We start from the raw sequence: 18,080 nt of genomic DNA, 5'->3' as shown, positions 1-18,080 counted from the left end.
AATATGGCATACAAAGTTTACTTTTGAACGTTTATTTTATAAATGAATTTCTTTTCAAAACAAATCACTCGGAGATAGTTGAATGCAAAAAGAAACACCAATCCCTCCCCCCCCCCCAATCAACGCTTTAAGGAGGGCCCTGAGGATATACAATAAGACAAGTATTTTTTACATTTTTTACATTCATACCACTGTAAGTCACATTTTTTTCATGCATTTTGTACTTGATTCTACATGCATTGATCAGGTACTAATCACTTAGGAGAACCGAAAGAACTTGTATTGAAATTGTTTCCCATCGCGTTATTGCAGTCAAAGTAACTTCAATCGAATTTTTGCCAAAAGTGTGAGATAATGGAAGAAGATGATCATTAAAACGCAAGGACAACATCTTTTTTATGGCTCTTTGAGGGCAAAACCATACACCTGCTTCATCTCCGTCAATAGATACTTTAGCTTTTTGATTAGGTACCATCGAATGATATTCTCGACGAAGTATTATACCAACATTTTTTGGTAAGATTTTGAGCGTATGTACTACTTTTTGTCCTGGTTCCATCGAAACAACCATTTTGTCAAATAGCATTCCTGGTTGATCTTCATACATACTTTGAATTACAAACGTTCGTACTTGTTGTGGTGAAAAATGCAATCTTTTAGATAAGGTGTTATTTCTTTCATGGTAGTTTAAAACATCGCTATATACTCCACCAGAACCTTTATTACCGTAATATAAAGTCACCGTAAACAAGGAGTCTCGTAAAATCTCTTGACTAAACGACAATGAAGAATTCATAAAATTTCGATAATTTGCGCTTTTTGATCGATCAAATCTTGATTCTAGATAAATTCGAATACCGGTAGTAAATATGATTGGATCCAAGGTGTTAGGACGAAAGCACCTTAAAATGCGAAATCGGCGCTTTCTAAAGTAGTATGGTGCACCATTGAAGAGCGATGTCCTATTCTTGTTTGCATGGAAATCGTGAACATAGTGAAAAAAATCCTCTAATCCAGTTCCTGGAAATATTGGCGCTATTGCATCGTTTGTTTCAATAATGACGTCAAGCTCATGCGTACTTGCTATTTTATCATTTCTTAAGAAAAAGTTAACGGCAACAACATGACCCCATTGTTTTTCCAAATGAAAAATATTTTTATGATGGCTGTAATCGAACCCTTGCTGATTCATCTGCGCACTAAAGTAGCCAGTTAAACTGTGATGGTATTTCTCTTCACTCAGAGTTTTCGTTGACATTTGAGAGCAAACTATGGCAGAATCAAATCCATGAGGTATTTTGACGCTTATTTTTGCAGACTTCCAAAATGGCATTTCATAATATAAATAAGCAGTCCAATCATACATTTCCATTTGCGATGCATAATCCCCTTCTACACTACATGTCATATATCTTAAACCAGTTGTGAGACTTTTTACTTCGCGAAGAAAGTTTAGTCCAGTAATGAATATCCCAGCTAAAGGAATATCTTTCACTTGAGGTTCTTTATCGTCCCATTGCATTGTTATGAGAATTCTTCTCCAATTTTCGGAAATTTTTATCATGTTATTTATCTTATCATAAATGCGAAGGCGCATTGATTCAATTATCATCGCACTATGGTGAGCATGATAAATTATTATTTCCTCATTTGGTTCGACTTTGTGACAGGAAAGAGAGCATTGGGATCGAAGACCAGGCGCAAAATTTTCTGGTTCTCTAGCCATTTTTGAGAAAGCTGTTGTAGCGTCTTGTATATAATTTGACAAAACCTTTTCTTTAAGAAAATACTCATTGAACAGACTCTTAAGTTTCCGTTCATTTGTCAATTTGTTCGTTATAACGGCATAATAACCCGATATATCACAGTAAGTACCATAGACACGACATGAGATTGACTGGGTCCAAGCTTGCTCGGTATCAATATTTTGGCTTCCTTGCCATCTTATAATAACGCGAAATGATGTCGAGTAAGCAATAGGAAAAGTAAGATAAAATCCACCAAACTCACTTACATTATTTACTCTAATGAACGGTTCAAGAAATGGTAATGTTTCATTAGCTTCAAAAATGACAGGTAATTCTTTTACTTCTTTACCATCAACCTATAGTAAAATAAAATTTTTGTGTTTCTTTTCCAATAATGTTCAGTTTACTGATATAAACAATTAAAAAGAACATCGTAGGGCAGGATGCGGCGTGCTTGCAATGGTGATGGAGGAGGAGGGGGACAAGGGGCCATGGTGCACCTAACTGTTGATTGCTGAACGCCAAAAAATGACTATATGGAAATACGAATTTTCAATTTGGGGTTTTCATACAGTGGCGTCGCCAGCTTGATAAATGAGAAGGATTTTAAGATCAATTGTTTCTTAGGGATTAAAACATGAATACATAAATATTGTTCCCCTCAATTATCGAGTTCGTGACGCCACTGGTTTTACCCGTCAAAATAGCATTTTAAATTTTCTTTATTTAAAAATTTTCCCAGAGAGAATACCCTAGGTTCCCCTTGCATAACTCGCACTGCAGTGCTCGGTTCGTACCGTTAGCCATCGTTTTTGAAGTGCCGTATTTATAGGTCATGTTTTCAGAAGAAACAATAAAGCTCTAGCTCCCACTCCTTACTGCCCTGAAAATTTATTCCCAAAACAACACTACTAGTAATTCAACTACAAATAATTTGAAAGTTTTTAGTTATTTTAATAAAGGCGCCTTTTTCATCCTTTACGTAATCGGCTCCTCAGCAGTGAATCCTTACATTTACGGAATGCTGGATAAAAAACTTATTGGGATTTTCAAACAAAATAGAAATAAAAAGCCTGCAATAAATCAACTTGCCAAGATTGATATCGTATGAAAATAAAAATTTTACAGATGACAGAAATAAAATAGAGGATTGGATGAAAACACTCAAAAAAAAACAATATCTGATAAAATGAAGATCCATTTGGAAAGCAGTCCTTTAGAAAAATAATTATATTTTCCAATGATACTGAAAATTAAGCCTTAATACTCTAGGAATATATGGCCCTGACTTTTCATATAGAGGTGTTGAAGTGCTTAGTATAGTGCTGTCGATAGCTCGATAATTCATGTATATATCTTTTTTGGAAGCATGGTTCTTATAAGAATTAAAACATTCATTTATGAACGCCCCCCTCAGTAATCGAACTGGTGACGCCACTGGTTTGGTCAGACTTACATCTTATCCATAGAATCATGCTTATTCTATAATGCGTAACTATTACAAATCCATATAGATACTATCTTTATTTGTGTATAAAAACAATGGATTTTTTTAGCCTTATGCATAATTCATTCATTTAATGTAATAGATAGAATAGTCAAAATGTCAAAGGAACATCGTCGCTTATTTTTGGTCTGAAATAAACTAAAATTCTCATGCAATAAATAATATTAATAGAAGACTGCTATCTTTTCATGTCCTAATTGATAATTTCTCAGATACACCTTCATGCTATATTTACCGCTGCCCAGAGGCGGTTATCCATCAGGCGGTCACCCTCTGATAATTCTAAGGCAGGGGTCTCCAAACTTTACAGCCAGAGGGCCACATGAACTTTCATCCAGCATGTTGAGGGCCGACGAACCGTATACCGCTGGTCAAAGAGCGAATGCTTAAATAAAACGAAGTACATAACGAAGAATACGAAGTACATCATGAAGTACATTACGAAGAACATCATGAAGAAGTATTTTACACTCCACTCTTCTTGAAATCGCCGACATTCATCATCTATTTTTCATTTCCTTTTATCGGCCATTATGAAGCATTGAAATATAAAAAATTTCCACGTTATCCTTCAGCTTTTTAAATTTCGCAATGTGCTTGAAACAGAAGTAGGAAGTTGGGACAAAAATTGATGTAAGCCACTCTTGCTAGTTGGCTTGAGTCATAACGTGAACTTTCTGCACAAAGTTTATTTTGTTTAATAATATTTTGTTTTTCTTAAATGTCTCTGCGGGCCGGATTGAGAGGCTCAACGGGCCGCATCTGGCCCGCGGGCCGTAGTTTGGAGACCCCTGTTCTAAGGCATAAATTGTTATACATAACGTCACATACCACATTATTATACATCCCCTCACCCGGGCGAAAGAGAGGATGCGCCCGCGATGCATTATGGTCAGTGTAGTGGATAAAATTGCAATTATTCAACTATTCCGAATTACTGTTCATTCATCCCAAAGATTTATGTTTTAAAATGTGGAAAGATAAGAAAATTATCGGAGATTGACAATGTGTAATTATAACTGGCATTATGTCGAAATTAGAGAGTCAACAAAACACAATGTACGTGTTTGTATGAGTTCATGCAACACAATTGATCGCTGAATCTGAAAACTTTTTTCTGCACTCGTCCAAAGCAAGTATGTATTCTTCTTTTCTTATTTATTTTTATTATTTTAACTGTTTTCGTTATTTTGACTGTAATGAAATTTGACTTTTGAGTTAAGCATCTGAATTAACCATTTCTGAACTACAACCATTTCTTGAGAGTGTATAATGCAACATGTTTGCAAGCAGAATACAGGAAATGGATAGGACATTGTGACAAAGTTGTGCTAAGATTTAACTGCTGCTCATTCAATTTAAATTCTTCTAAATCCAACACAATCATTGAAGCACTAATGATTGTTCACCTGTTCCTTTGAAATTTATTTAATGTTGAGATGATAAATGTAGACATTTGTGTGATGTCATGCCAAGAGTTTTAGCATGGACAAACAAAATAGTTGGAGAGGGCAGCAGAAAATTCTAAATTTAAATAGCTGGAATGGTAAAAGTGAAATCATTTGTCGCATCCAAACCAATCTTCACCATCATTGTCTTTGCATATTTTGCAAACACCAGTATTTCGTCTACAGCGAAACAAAGAAATGAATTCAAAATGAATTTAAATTTCTCGTGCACTGTATAATGCTTTAAAGACTGGTGGAAACCTACTCATGAATGTCATCATAGCAAGAGCCAGATATGAGTGATATTAATTTCTCTCTGTCTGTAATTCCATTTTAAAATATCAATTTAAGCTTGAATTTTCACAAATACACCTCCTTGCAAACTGTGAAAAAAGAATTGTGAAATTTATTGTACGTAAATAACCAGCAGTGTACATTTATATATATTTCTATACATTATGATTTGTGGGCATGATTTGCATTGTGTAGAATTCTAGTGCAAGAAATGAGCAATGTATAAATTAATAAAATGAATTGCTGAATGTCTGTGGGAGTGCTCACTTGCAAGGCAAATGATTACACCACAATTAAAGCTGTCCTGCTTTGCAAAATGTAATGGCTTGATACATGGCCAAAATTGAAAATGCCGACCAGTTTTCATGTCAGCTATTTCACTAAAAAAAATCAGTAGCAGTATTATAAGGATTGCTTTTTATCAAACTTTATACATTTTTGTTTTTTTATTGTTACACTTTTTAGGTATTTTCTTTAAAAAGTCAACTAATGTCAGGAAAAAGAGTTTGGTCTTTGGATACATTGAAGAGCTCTTTTTGGACTTGTAAGTTACTTTTATTAAATTGCAGAGCTGTAAAGAAAGGTACCCTTTGCAGAATAGGTTTTTTGTCGATTACAATCATAGCCATGCTTGAAAACTTCCACTCAAAGCTTCCACTTGAATAAATGAAGATCATGAAGAAAAACAAGCATTAAAGCGACGAAGAATTTATAGCTACTGTCTTTTAATGTCATATACTTTGTATAGATGTCTGTATCCGGAGAACGGTAACCAATGCTCAGCACAGCAGCTTCTTGGCCATCCTTTTGTCTCTCCAAATCCCATGTCGCACGGCTTAAGCAATAACATCACTTCAGATAAGCTTGACGCTGAAAAAGATCACGGTAGAAATGAAAATGGCTGTGATGATGAAGACGAGTCTCCTGATTTGATGCCTATTCCTTTCGTTAACGCTGCGAGAAATTCAAGAGTTCGAAATGTATTTGAGGTGTTGCAAATGCTTGGAGAATGGATGGTTTGCTTCAGTTGTGAAGGTAACTTTTTATTACATACATCGTTTAAACAGACGATAATTTGGTCATTTGAAGGAAATTTTGTACTTGATTTGGAAATGCTTTATATACGCTTAGGTATGTAATGAAATGGACGGCTGTCTCTATGTGATCAAAAGAATTCCTTTGAATCCGAAAAGTGTTCTGTTCGAGAGGAGAAGTTCCTTTCTAGAATGAATCATGAAAATATTGTAAGGTAAAAATATATTTACTATCCAAAATGAATCAAAATTTTATCACGTAAGGGTTGAAAGCGAGATTCAATTTAGACGATACAAATTGCTTGGCTTATTAAATGTTACCTTTGTAAAAACTATTTTAGAAAAGTAGATAATCCCTTTTTTTCATGAAGCCCATGGATACTTATGTTCATGATGAAAGAGTTATATTGTATAAGGAGGCTCTCGTTCATCACGAGAGAGTTATGAGAAAGTTTTATTGTAAAACGTAACATTTAAAAAACGTATCGTTAAAGAGGCAGAAGTTTTTTAAGCTTTGTAGTATCCTTGGATGTTCTAGTTTCTATTATGAGACAAACAAAAAGATAAAATTAAAAAGCAAAAAAGCCCGTTTTCGGTCCATGCTTCCCGATACCTTCTTTAAGCGTAAGGCACTAGAACGCCGCATGTTAACGTTTCGGTAGGAGATTTCGGCCCCTCCACGCTATCCTACTTGGGAGATGCCAATAGCAAGCTTCCGCCCATCAGACCCCGAGATCACCTGCGATAGGCTTTGCTCGGGGTACGCAGGGAGAATGCGGTCGCCACCGAAGTGTGGGCCCTAAGCCACTGCATACTACATCGCACCCAGCTTCCACTACTAGTTGACATCTATTATATGAAATTTTAGATTTATATATATATACATAAATTCAAAGGCTTACGAAAGTTGTGGTATTATTAAAGTCACTACTGCGCATGCCCAGATGATTTCTTTAATAATTTGCGACTAAGTGAGCTAATTGCCACAAATGTAGTGCAAGTACATATAGTTAGTCATTGCCATGACTATGAACATTTAGTCGAGTGGACTGTGCATGCTAGAGCGCATGCGCAGATGATTCCTCTATTAAATTGTTACTAAGCATGCTATTTACTTCAAAATTGGTTCTAGTAGATGCAATTGGTCATTGCCATGACCATGAACTTGGACAGTTAATTAATACGACCGCGCATGCTTAAGCCGACTGCGCATGCGCAAATAATTTTTCCTGAAAATTTATGTCTGAGCGAGCTATTTATTCCATAATCGATACTAATACGTACAGTTGGTCGTTCTTAATTAATTTGTGACAGAGCGAGCTCTGAAATTGTTGCTTGTATATGCGATTAGCAAATTTTCAATCATATATCTTTTGGCATGCTCTTTGTCTTCTTAAGCTTGTTTTGACAAATGCATATCAAATTCATTAACACTTGTTAAGCCACTCGTAATTTCTGTGACAATGTTAGAGATGTTTTCTTTTTCTCCATAACTTTGTATCTGCATATTTTGTGCATAAACAATGCTCTAATATTTATGACAGATGTTATAATTTGTGGACTGAGGTAGAAAAAATTTGAGTGCGTAAGCCACTTCCGGTACGATATCTTATTTGCATGGTTTTGCAATAAACAATTATGTCGTATTAGGTGTTACTCAAATTTACCACTAAAGTATGAAACCGTAAACTTGCTAACATTTATTCAACTACCAGGAGACCATAAGTGGGTGACTTTAGCACTTGGAAGGGCGTGGGAATTGAACTAAATGAAAAAATAGGCTGTGGTGTCACTACAATAAATTAGAAACAACACCACAAAAGAATTAATTTGTCTCATATAAGAGAAAATTTATATAATAGTTCTAATACAAAAGTTATGTAATCATCAGTATTCAAACCATATTTTGTACTTGTCAGTTACATTATTTGTCAGCTTTATAGGAGTGATAAGCTAACAAAACTGAACAAAACAAGATTTTATAATTTATGCATACATGTAACAAAGTCGATAGCTTTCTATGGAAAATTTCTTATCAGCAAAAAATCAGTAAACAAGCAAAAATAACTAAACCGCTATAAAACAAAGAAAGTAAAAAACTCAAGTGTCGCATTCAGGTTGTGCGGAAGTAAAGAGTGAGACCGTTATCAGGTTGAGGAACTTGACATAAGTTATCAAATAATGTGTCGACGCCATATTGATTTTGAGGCCCATATTTGGTGTCATGAGATGATTTACACATGCCGTGTCCAATATTTAGAGTAGTGTGACAGTCGCAGTTATCGTCATCCAGTAAAATAGACTTAATTCCATTTTGTTTACGATACATAAACGAATCTTGATCGATCTTTGGTTTTTTCCCAGACAGCACTTTCGGATTCCAAGATTTACTATGCAATATTTTTCCCGCCGGCGTTTCTTGATGGTCATGAAATGCTTGCCAAACTGCGTGAGCTGTAGGATTTTTGGAATCGAACTTCCATTTGTAAACATTGCCTGCAGAATCTACACCTAGCAATTCGGTAAGGTCTTCCTGAGCCCACTGTGGTAACCTGCCAAAACAATAATCATCACGAGGACTGCACGTTCCATATGCATGCCCAAGCACGTCGTTTTCGTTTGAAGGCCACTTGGCGTTTGCAGACCACCACCAGAAAGCCAACCAATCACCGCCATACATACAAAGGCTCATGGGACGTGTGGCAGCAAAATACAAAACAAGGCCTACAGTTGGACGTGGAGAATTACAATGTTCATCGTAGAGCTCATCTACACCAAATCTATAAAATGTAGAAATGACATTTTTGCAACGTTGAAAAGAATTTCCCAAAAATCTTTGCTTGTTAGTTTGTTCGCCTGTTTGTTTGTTAGTTTGTTCGCCTGTTTCTTTGTTTGTTTGTTCACGTGTTTGTTTGTTTGTTTGCCTGTTTGCTCGTTAGTTTGTTCGCCTGTTTGTTTGTTTGTTTGTTCGTCTGTTTATTTGTTTGTTTGTTCGTATGTTTGTTTGTTAGTTTGTTCGTCTGTTTGTTTGTTTTTTCGCCTGTTTGTTTGTTTGTTTGTTTATTCGCCTGTTTGTTTGTTCGTTCGCCTGTTTGTTTGTTTGTTCGCCTGTTTGTTTGTTAATTTGCTTGCCTGTTTGTTTGTTTGTTCGCCTTTTTGTTTGTTTGTTTTTTCGTTCGCCTGTTTATTTGTTCGCCTGTTTGTTTGTTTGTTCGCCTGTTTGTTTGTTCGTTCGCCTGTTTGTTTGTCTGTTTGTTCGTTCGCCGGTTTGTTTGTTCGCCTGTTTGTTTGTTCGTTTGAACTGAACGTAACAAAATTTGCACACCTGTTTATTGGACCTAATGATGTACTAAAGCCAGAATTACACATTCCGTGACCCAAATTAAGCGAAGACAGACAGTCGCAGTTATCGTCGTCAAGTAGTAACGACTTCACTCCCTGCTGCTCACGATACATAAATGAATCTTGGTCCTGAAATAAAAAAGAGAGTAGCAGTGCAATAATTAAGATGGAAAGTATGGAAATTGACCAATTTTGTGCTTGCTAAAAGTCAAAGAAATTGACCAAATATCGACCGATATTTGGCAGATACATGTACACTAACATGTATGTTTACTGCGCAATTAACCAGTAACTATTGGTTTTCCTGATCAAGTCACACAGTCAGTGTACATGAAATTTCAGGTCAGGGCTTCAATTCAATTAAAAAAAATAGAAAATATTTCAACATGGCGAGGGTCTTCTGATATTTGTCAAACTGTCAGGCCAAAAGAAATATCTCTCACTGTGGAGGAGGGCTCATTTTGCGAAATTTTGTTATGCTGTGAAATGCCAAATTGCCACTAAATTAAAATACTCTACTGGTGTTTCTAATTTCGTCCTTAAACACAGGCACGAAAATGCCAATTTGGATATCAGTGTACTGTATCATAGAAGAAAATCATAAAATTTCCCGCATTGTTTCTTTACAAATGTACTCACCTTTTTCGGTTTTAAACCTTTCATAACTTGAGGATTCCAAGCTTTGTTGTTCTTAATTTTGCCCGCCATGGTTACTTTGTGATCATGAAATGCGAGCCAGGCAGCATGGGATGTAGGATTTTTAGCCTCGAACTTCCACAAATATTTTGTGCCAGCGGAATCGACTGCCAACAGATGCGTAAAATCCTCTCTAGTCCACTTTGGTAAGCGCTGGAAACAATAACTATCTTCTTTCTTACAATGTCCATATTCATAACCAAGTACATCTTTCTCTGTTTTATTCCAGGAAATATCTTTAGTCCACCACCAAAATGGTGTCCACTCCATACCGAAGTCTACGAAAGACATTTCTGTGCGATAGTACAAACTGAGTCCATTTGAAGTTTGAGGCACGCCACAAATAGGATCATACAGCTTATCGACACCGAAACCCTTTGGAATCCCAGCGTTACCACCACACATCGATGTACCAATATTCAAGGTAGATAAACAGTCACAATTATCGTCATCAAGAAGAATTGACTTTGTCTTTCCTTGAAGACGATACATAAATGAATCTTGGTTTATATTGTTTGACTTTCCCTTTAAAATTTTAAGGTTCCAAGGATGAGAGTTTTTGACTACCCCTGCACCAGTCTCTGTATGATCATGAAATGCTCTCCAGGCTGCATGAGAGGTGGGATTTGTTGAGTTAAAATGCCACAGGTATACATTATCTGCATTGTCCATTGCTAAAAGTTCAGTTTTGTCTTCATAGGCCCAGGCTGGCAAACGTTGAAAACAGAACGCATCACTGCAATTCAGAAAGAAAATAAAAGATAAAAATCTATTTTCGACGTGAAGAATTTCGTTTGTTTACTGGGAAAAGCAAAATTTAAAAATTATTTCAAAATGAGAGAAAGAGACGATAAATATGAATTAAGACATAAAAGAAGTTGTAGTTTGCTGCTGGAAAATTCTTTAAAACAAATAAATAGCGTTTTCCACTTAAAAAATTTTAAACCTAAAGGGTGTCTGTAGGAAAACTTTGCTGTTTGTAAAACTTTTTTTAACTCTTGCAAGTTTTTGGTCTTTCAAGTATTGGATTGTTTTCTTGTTGTTGCCATATGGCAACTTTAATTTTGCAACTATTTTGGCTATTTGTAGCTATGAAAAGGAAAAGTGAAATCAGAAGAAAGTAACGAAGAAAAAACAAACACAGTAACAACACCAAGACAGAGAGGTATGTACTGTTACGAAATAGCTTCATTTTCGAGGTTGCAAGAACGGAAAACGAAAAACAACACACAAAGAAAAAAATATCATTACCAGCTGATAATGGAGCAGTTGAAAAATAGAAAATGTGCGAATGTATTAAAAGATTTAAGGCAGCAAAATGTTTCAAATGCAAACAAAGGAAACATTGCTTTGTAATTTGTATTAGTTTTGTTTACCTATTGCTACAGGTTCCATAAGGATGCGCAAGAACATCAGTGGAAGCATTTTTAGGCCATGTGGCACCAGATGTAAACCACCAAAAGCCTTTCCAAGATTTACCATATTTGGTGGCATTTCTTTGTCCACGTGACCTGAAATACAACGTCAACCCCTTTGAAATTGAGGGATATTGTGTAGTGTCGTTGAGATAGTCTACTCCCAATCCTTGCTTATATATAGCATGGCCCATGCTCAGGGTGTTGTAATGGTCACCATTATCGTCATCTAACAACACTGTTTTGTATCCTTTTGCATCGCGATATAAAAAAGAATCTTGGTTCCTTTTTGGAGGCTGACCAACCAAAGTCTTGGGGTTCCATGATTTGGAATTCTTTATCTAAGTTAAAAATAGCATGTAATTGCATAAAAAGATTTACTAGATTCAATTTTATACAAGCAAGTTTTTTATTACAAAGAACAGTTCATAGTAAACATAGCTTCTACAGAGCCTGTTTTTCCATCAATGAAAATTTGAGATCTCGCTTTTTAGACCTCGTGAAAATATTTTTTCCGTACGAACCTCCCATACGGTAAATAACATATTTATTTTTTTATTTTTATTATGAAAATTCGCGTTGTAAAATGGCCGATGGCCCGATGCAACTTGATGCTGAGACAAAAATTGGATTGTTTTCTACAACCTTCGCTTCGTCTGGATAGGAAAATTCATTTTTGCTATGATAACTTTCATCTGAATACACTTTGCTTTCTCGTAGAACAATTTACGTCGCTTTTAAATCATATTTGAAAATTTACATTTCACTTTGTAACAAATACATTTCGAAAAAAATATGTTGAGTCTAAAATTGAATTGTTTTCTTCAAACTTCGCTTCGTCTGGATAGTAAAATTCAATCTTGCTATGATAACTTTCATTTGAATACACTTTGAATACAATTTACATCGCTTTTAAATCAATTTTACAAATCTAAATTTCATATCGTAAACAAAACATTGCAAAAACAATATCGCTTGTGTCCACGGGCAGATATGCGTAAAAAGCTACCCGCTCAGGCAGTCAATCAAATTGCTGGAAAATGAAAAAATATCGCTTTGGACCGCTAAATAAAAAATAATGATATTTATTTTTTATTTCAGTAAAGAATATGTTCTGTTCCTCAATTAGGCCCTGTTTACACAATACCGGATTGCATCGTCACGCTGTGATTTTTGTATCGGATTGGGCTGCTGTTTACACTTCGACGGATCAATGCGTAGATTCAAGTTTTTTTTCCTTTGCTTTTGCTAAAATGTTGTATTATTTGGCGCGAGACTATCTGTTATCATGACAATGTAGTGTGAACACCCCATAAAATTTCTGTCGTATAGGAAATCAACCCGATACAAAAGCAATCCGGTACAGTGTAAACGGGGTTTTAGTGCAAGGATTGAGTAGTGAAATATTTTAATAACGTGCTTTTGAAAATCTCCTTCCAAAAAAATAAAAAACAAGTAATTTAGTTGATCATCTTCAACACTTAACTGTGAGTGAATTGCACAAATAGAGGAATAATAGTTACAGATAATTAGAAGAAAAAAATTCTGCCATTCACTTATGTGAAATTATCACCTCGCCGCTTATATGATCACGAAATGCAAGCCAAGCTGCATGCGCTGTTGGATTAGAAGAATCAAAACTCCATTGATAGACAGTCCCTCGTGAATCAATTGCGAGAAGTTCTGTTTCATTTTCTTGAGTCCAACTTGGTAGCCTCTGAAAGCAATAATGATCATATTTGGAACACGTGCCGTAACAATCCTGCAACACGTCTTTCACGTGCACTGGCCATGGAGCTCCAGGTGTCCACCACCAAAATGCTGCCCAATCACCTCCAAAGTCGGACAAAAATATCTTTTTTTCTTGGCGGAAGTACAAAGACAATCCAATAGTTGGTCGAGGCCCGTTACATCCGGGATCGTAAAGTGCATCGACTCCAATCTCTTTTCCAAATTTACTGTTATGTCCTGAAAATAAATCAAAATATTTAAAGTTATTTTATGAAATTAATGCAAGTTTAAAAAACCAATCATTAACAGAAAAAGCGCATTCTACATTTGGCTTGTCAGTTGACGTGAATGCTAAAATAAAATGTAGAATAAGATCTTTTGACGTTGTATTTGCTTCGGAGCATTCTGCTGGCCTCTTGGCTGTGTACGATGAATGCCCAAATTTTTCTCCGGCTGTGGCTCGTTTTCGTGCAAGTGTTAGTATCTTGTTTAATGGAAATAGTAATACACTTTTCATTAACTTTATAACATATTATCCTTCAACATAAAACAAAAACAACAAAAATTTGTTGTGGCTGCCCTTTATGTGTGTAGATAGGCGACAGGTAAAATAAAATTATCTAATATTCTCTTCCATCTTGTAAAGATCTTTGCTGTGCTAATTTATACAAGTTTTAAATGGCTGTCACAACAAAGCAAAATTTTGTGGTAAATATAAAACTACGTATGTACAGGGTGTATCAAAAAAGTAGATTCTTGAAAAAAGTTTTCTAAAACAAGGCGCACAGACTAGGCTAAAACTTTTGGTTATTCTAAGATTTTTAACGTTCTCTGGTACAGCTGCCAATGAAGTTTTTAAAAATGCAAGATGTTTTACTAGTGAAGCTAGCCCGATGAAAGCTGTCCAACGCAAGATCTTTAAAACATGGATCTTTTTGCATTTTACACTAAGTTTTATGACAACTGTTACGTTCACTGGGAATTAATTTGCTAATTTCATATTGTAATTTATTCAAATTTCCCAAAAGCATATAATAAATTTGAAATTATGTAATACAACTTGGTTCTAAAAGCAAATTATGATTATAAGTAAAAACTATTGAGTTGGTTAAGAGAACATTGATGAACATCAAGGGACAGGTATAAAGTACTCAGGGTTCGCCAAAAAAAGAATTTAGCTATTGTTTCAACTCATAAGCAAAGACTATTGAATTTACATTTTTAGAGCATTGTTTTAGAGGTAAAAATTCAATTTTTGATCTGTAAGGACATATTTTACATTCATCTAGCATAATTTCACCTTCCTACGTGCCACCCTTAAACATGTAATTTTATTTTATCCATACCTGAACCACACATGCCATGTCCTAAACTCAACGAAGATAAACAGTCACAGTTGTCGTCGTCAAGAAGAAGTGATTTCAATCCATTTTGTTCTCGATACATGAACGAATCTTGGTTGGCTTTTGGTGCACGTCCTTCAATGACGATTGGATTCCAAGTTTTTAAGTTCAAGATCTTTTTTCAATGTAGAAAAATGTACATAAGCCAAAAATAAATTAGTGAACTTTTTTTTATTATGTCAACGTACATATGGCATTATTAAATTTTATGAGTATGTTTATTGGAAACGTATGTCTGTCTTAAAAAACTCCAAGAGCTTTCTAAATTATCACAGCTTATATACACGCCCTAAAAGAATTTGCAAATATCACAATGTTCATTTATTGAAACAATAAATGAATTTAGTTTTCCAAGGAAATTAGTTCTAATTTTCATAGAGCAATGATTACTGGATGCTAGCTTCACCACTCTATTCATATTTTTTTTGTAATAAAGCATTAATTGATCATCATAGTTTGTATGGGAATACAAACTCTTTAGAAATAAATCATGAAAAACCTTTTTTGAAGCAGTTTCCTTGTGATCGTGAAGAGCAAGCCAACACGCATGTGCCGTAGGATTAGCGGGATTAAATTTCCATAAATATATGGTACCCATCGAGTCTACTGCCAATAATTCAGTTTTGCTCTCCTGTGTCCATGATGGTAACCGCTGAAAGCAGTAGTTTTTTGTCGAACATGTGCCATAAGTGCTCTGCAAAACGTCTTTTACGTTTGCTGGCCATTTTGAGCTCACGTTCCACCACCAAAATTTAGTCCAAGTGCTAAAAACACGATCAAAACCTACCACACAATGCCAACTGATGCACAAAGCAAATAATCCTACCAATGCTCCTATAAAATAAATGTAGATATTAACTTTTAAAAAACTATTATTTCTTTAGTAAAAAATAACAAATCTTATACCAGTTATAATTCACTGGTATTCGGATACGCATTTTCAAAAGAGGCAAGACAAAACAAAATTATAGTTTGCTAATCTTTAAAACTGTGCACCCTCCCCCCTCCCTTTTTTCATCATTTGCATGAGACTAGCTGTCAGTCATAACTATTCTTTCTATTTCAGATATACAAAAGATAGACATTTTAATGCTTGATTCAAAAAAAGAAAGTTTGCCCTTTTGTATCAATTTTACATCAAACGGTTTTATAAACCTGCATAAAAAGTAGATGCCTGCTACGTTCGTTATCTAATTTAAGTTCTCCTTACATACACTGATTACAAAACTTACTTAAAATTAATATAAAAATCCATATTATAACACACATAAGAAAACTTTGAATTATAAAATTTCATTCGATTAGTATAGATCGGATTAAGTCAATTTGTGTGTTCAGTGATATTGTAGTGACGTACATTTCGTGTATAAAGTATTTCATCTAGATTTATTTAATAACATCATAGGAAAGAGCCTTTCTAAGTTTTACGCAACTGTTTAATTTACTCCTTCATTTGCATGTCAAACCCAAATTTCATGATGATTCTACTGACAGGACAATGAAGAATTTTACGATGTTGTTTTATAGCTAATCATGGAATAATTTATCTGAAAATGACATATTTTCTACAGCAAAGAGACATTTTTTACCAAACTTTTGTGGTTTTCAAAGAGGAACCCGGGTTACTTTGTTAGTTACTTTTCAAACCCAAAAAAATGAATGGCAAAAGTTTAAAGTTTATAATCCTGTAAACTGTTTACAGTTTAATTGGGGAGTGTTTTTTTATTTGATTCTATAAAGCATATAGATAACTTTTAACCGTCGTCTATGCAAATATAAATACAAGGGTAAGAAGTCAATTGTGATAAGAACAAAAAGTCCCCACTTATTCCTTGGGGAGTGGCCACTTTTTAAAGTTCTTATCACAATTAACGTCATACCTGTGTGTCTATAACTGTATAGTTTTAGTATAGTTTTATTAAATTTGTTTTCCGCTCTTCCCAACGTATCTCTTCGTTCTTCCCCTTTAAAGACAAAATTTCCAAACCTCTGAGATCTGGTGTAGTCTATTTATTCAAATGTCGAAGCTGCAACGCCTCGTATGTGGGTCAAACCACACATCATCTACACACCAGATTTTCGGAGCACTTGGGAATATCCCCCCTTACAGGCAACCAAGTTTCCCACCCTGCGCTATCAAGCATTTTTGCTAACATTAACGCAACTGGACACACTCCCAACTTAGACGACTTTAAAATAATCTCCTCTTCCAACGATTCCTATGAACTCTCCATTCATGAGAGCCTTCTAATCAATAAATACAAGCTTCACTTAAAGCCCGCCGCACATTGGCGAACTTGCCGCGCGTACTTGTTATTCGTGACTAGTGTGATTGACAAAATTTCCTAGTGTGCGCGGAAGTTTTGTACAAACGCGTTTGATATTTGACTCATCTGTCACGAATGACAAATTTTGGGACATACAAGGAAGTTCCATTCCACTTAACCTATTTTAATTTCACTTTAATTTACTTCCTAGCTTCCTTATCATATAATCCATTTGACACGGCCTCCTTTAGTAATAATTTAACACCTTTTGCAATTATGATATCTTATCTTAACATCCTATTTATTAATTGTCTGAAGATGTCTTGAGTAAAGACGAAACGTCACAATAAATTCAATTTTACAATTTTCGGTCTATTGCTATGGCTCTAATTAAAACTTAATGTTGGGCATTAATTTTTATTACACGAATTCGATCTCCGCTCGGCAAGTCTCTCGCTACTATTTTGTATTATAATACACTCAGCAAAATACAACAATTTAACTAGCCCTGTTTTAACAAAATTGTACAATTATTAGTGCATTAATTTTTATTATGATACAATTATCGTATCAAAAATTAATCTTTAAATTTATTCAGTGCAACACACTGTTGATATAAGGCAATATGGCAATAGCAGAAGCATTAATTAACATCATCACAGAGCACTTTTCTGTTCGTTTTTACTCACCATAAGTGGTCATTATGAAAATTACCGGATCGAGCGAAAACTTTATGCTTCTCCTTAGCTTGTTCAGTAGAGAATAACACAAACTCTGTTCAGTGCAAAATAATGACTTAATTTGTTTGTATCCCGCAAATGGTAAATTGTATGTTTGAGAATGTCAGCTTTTGATTGGTGCATTACAAGAGTCATTGAGATGATTGGGTCGGTGAAAATTTATTTATAGCCTAGCCGAACTGAAACGGAAGAAGCACAAAAAAGTAATTTCCCCTGTGAGTAGTACAGCGAACAGACAAATAGATTGACATTCATTTTTACTACTATGTGACTAAAGCAAAAATGACTATGCACTTTATCCAGAATAAGAATATGTTAGAGGCTAACTTCTACAGAAGCTAATTTTCAATTAAATTACCTTAACAACAACACTGCATGTTGGTTAAAAATTTCGAAAGAATATTTTAGAGTCATTAGTCGAAACTTCACGAACTGGATCCGTTGTGAAGTTTTTT

General features: G+C 34.9%; 1 protein-coding gene and 3 long non-coding RNA genes across 4 annotated transcripts; 3 read left to right on the top strand and 1 right to left on the bottom strand.

Moving 5' to 3' along the window:
• The first annotated feature begins 4,172 nt into the window (after positions 1–4,172).
• On the top strand, positions 4,173–8,866 carry LOC124455002. The gene is made up of 5 exons (XR_006951645.1): positions 4,173–4,391; positions 5,463–5,541; positions 5,746–6,032; positions 6,129–6,246; positions 8,396–8,866. It is a non-coding gene; the product is annotated as an uncharacterized LOC124455002 (long non-coding RNA).
• On the bottom strand, positions 7,857–17,691 carry LOC124454991. Its single transcript, XM_047005749.1, has 8 exons — positions 17,575–17,691; positions 15,118–15,452; positions 14,562–14,733; positions 13,058–13,452; positions 11,446–11,825; positions 10,013–10,805; positions 9,357–9,502; positions 7,857–8,811 (listed from the first exon to the last, which is right to left on the bottom strand). The coding sequence occupies exons 1-8, from the start codon at positions 17,585–17,587 to the stop codon at positions 8,145–8,147; spliced, it is 2,901 nt and encodes a 966-aa protein (XP_046861705.1). The 5' UTR covers positions 17,588–17,691; the 3' UTR covers positions 7,857–8,144.
• LOC124455003 lies at positions 10,151–11,129 on the top strand. The gene is made up of 4 exons (XR_006951647.1): positions 10,151–10,215; positions 10,299–10,493; positions 10,610–10,688; positions 10,770–11,129. It is a non-coding gene; the product is annotated as an uncharacterized LOC124455003 (long non-coding RNA).
• LOC124455004 lies at positions 11,168–12,280 on the top strand. Its single transcript, XR_006951648.1, has 2 exons — positions 11,168–11,234; positions 11,458–12,280. It is a non-coding gene; the product is annotated as an uncharacterized LOC124455004 (long non-coding RNA).
• Positions 17,692–18,080: the final 389 nt, after the last annotated feature.

The sequence above is a fragment of the Xenia sp. Carnegie-2017 genome, unplaced genomic scaffold, assembly GCF_021976095.1.
Source record: "Xenia sp. Carnegie-2017 unplaced genomic scaffold, XeniaSp_v1 HiC_scaffold_3, whole genome shotgun sequence".
Taxonomy (NCBI): Eukaryota; Metazoa; Cnidaria; class Anthozoa; order Malacalcyonacea; family Xeniidae; genus Xenia; species Xenia sp. Carnegie-2017.
This window is presented reverse-complemented; position numbering and strand designations above follow the sequence as displayed.

Coding starts and splice junctions, on each gene's coding strand:
- LOC124454991 (XM_047005749.1), bottom strand. Junction 14,734..15,117: donor AGGAAACTGCTTCAAAAAAG/GTTTTTCATGAT, acceptor CATTGAAAAAAG/ATCTTGAACTTAAAAACTTG. Junction 13,453..14,561: donor ACATGGCATGTGTGGTTCAG/GTATGGATAAAA, acceptor ATTTATTTTCAG/GACATAACAGTAAATTTGGA.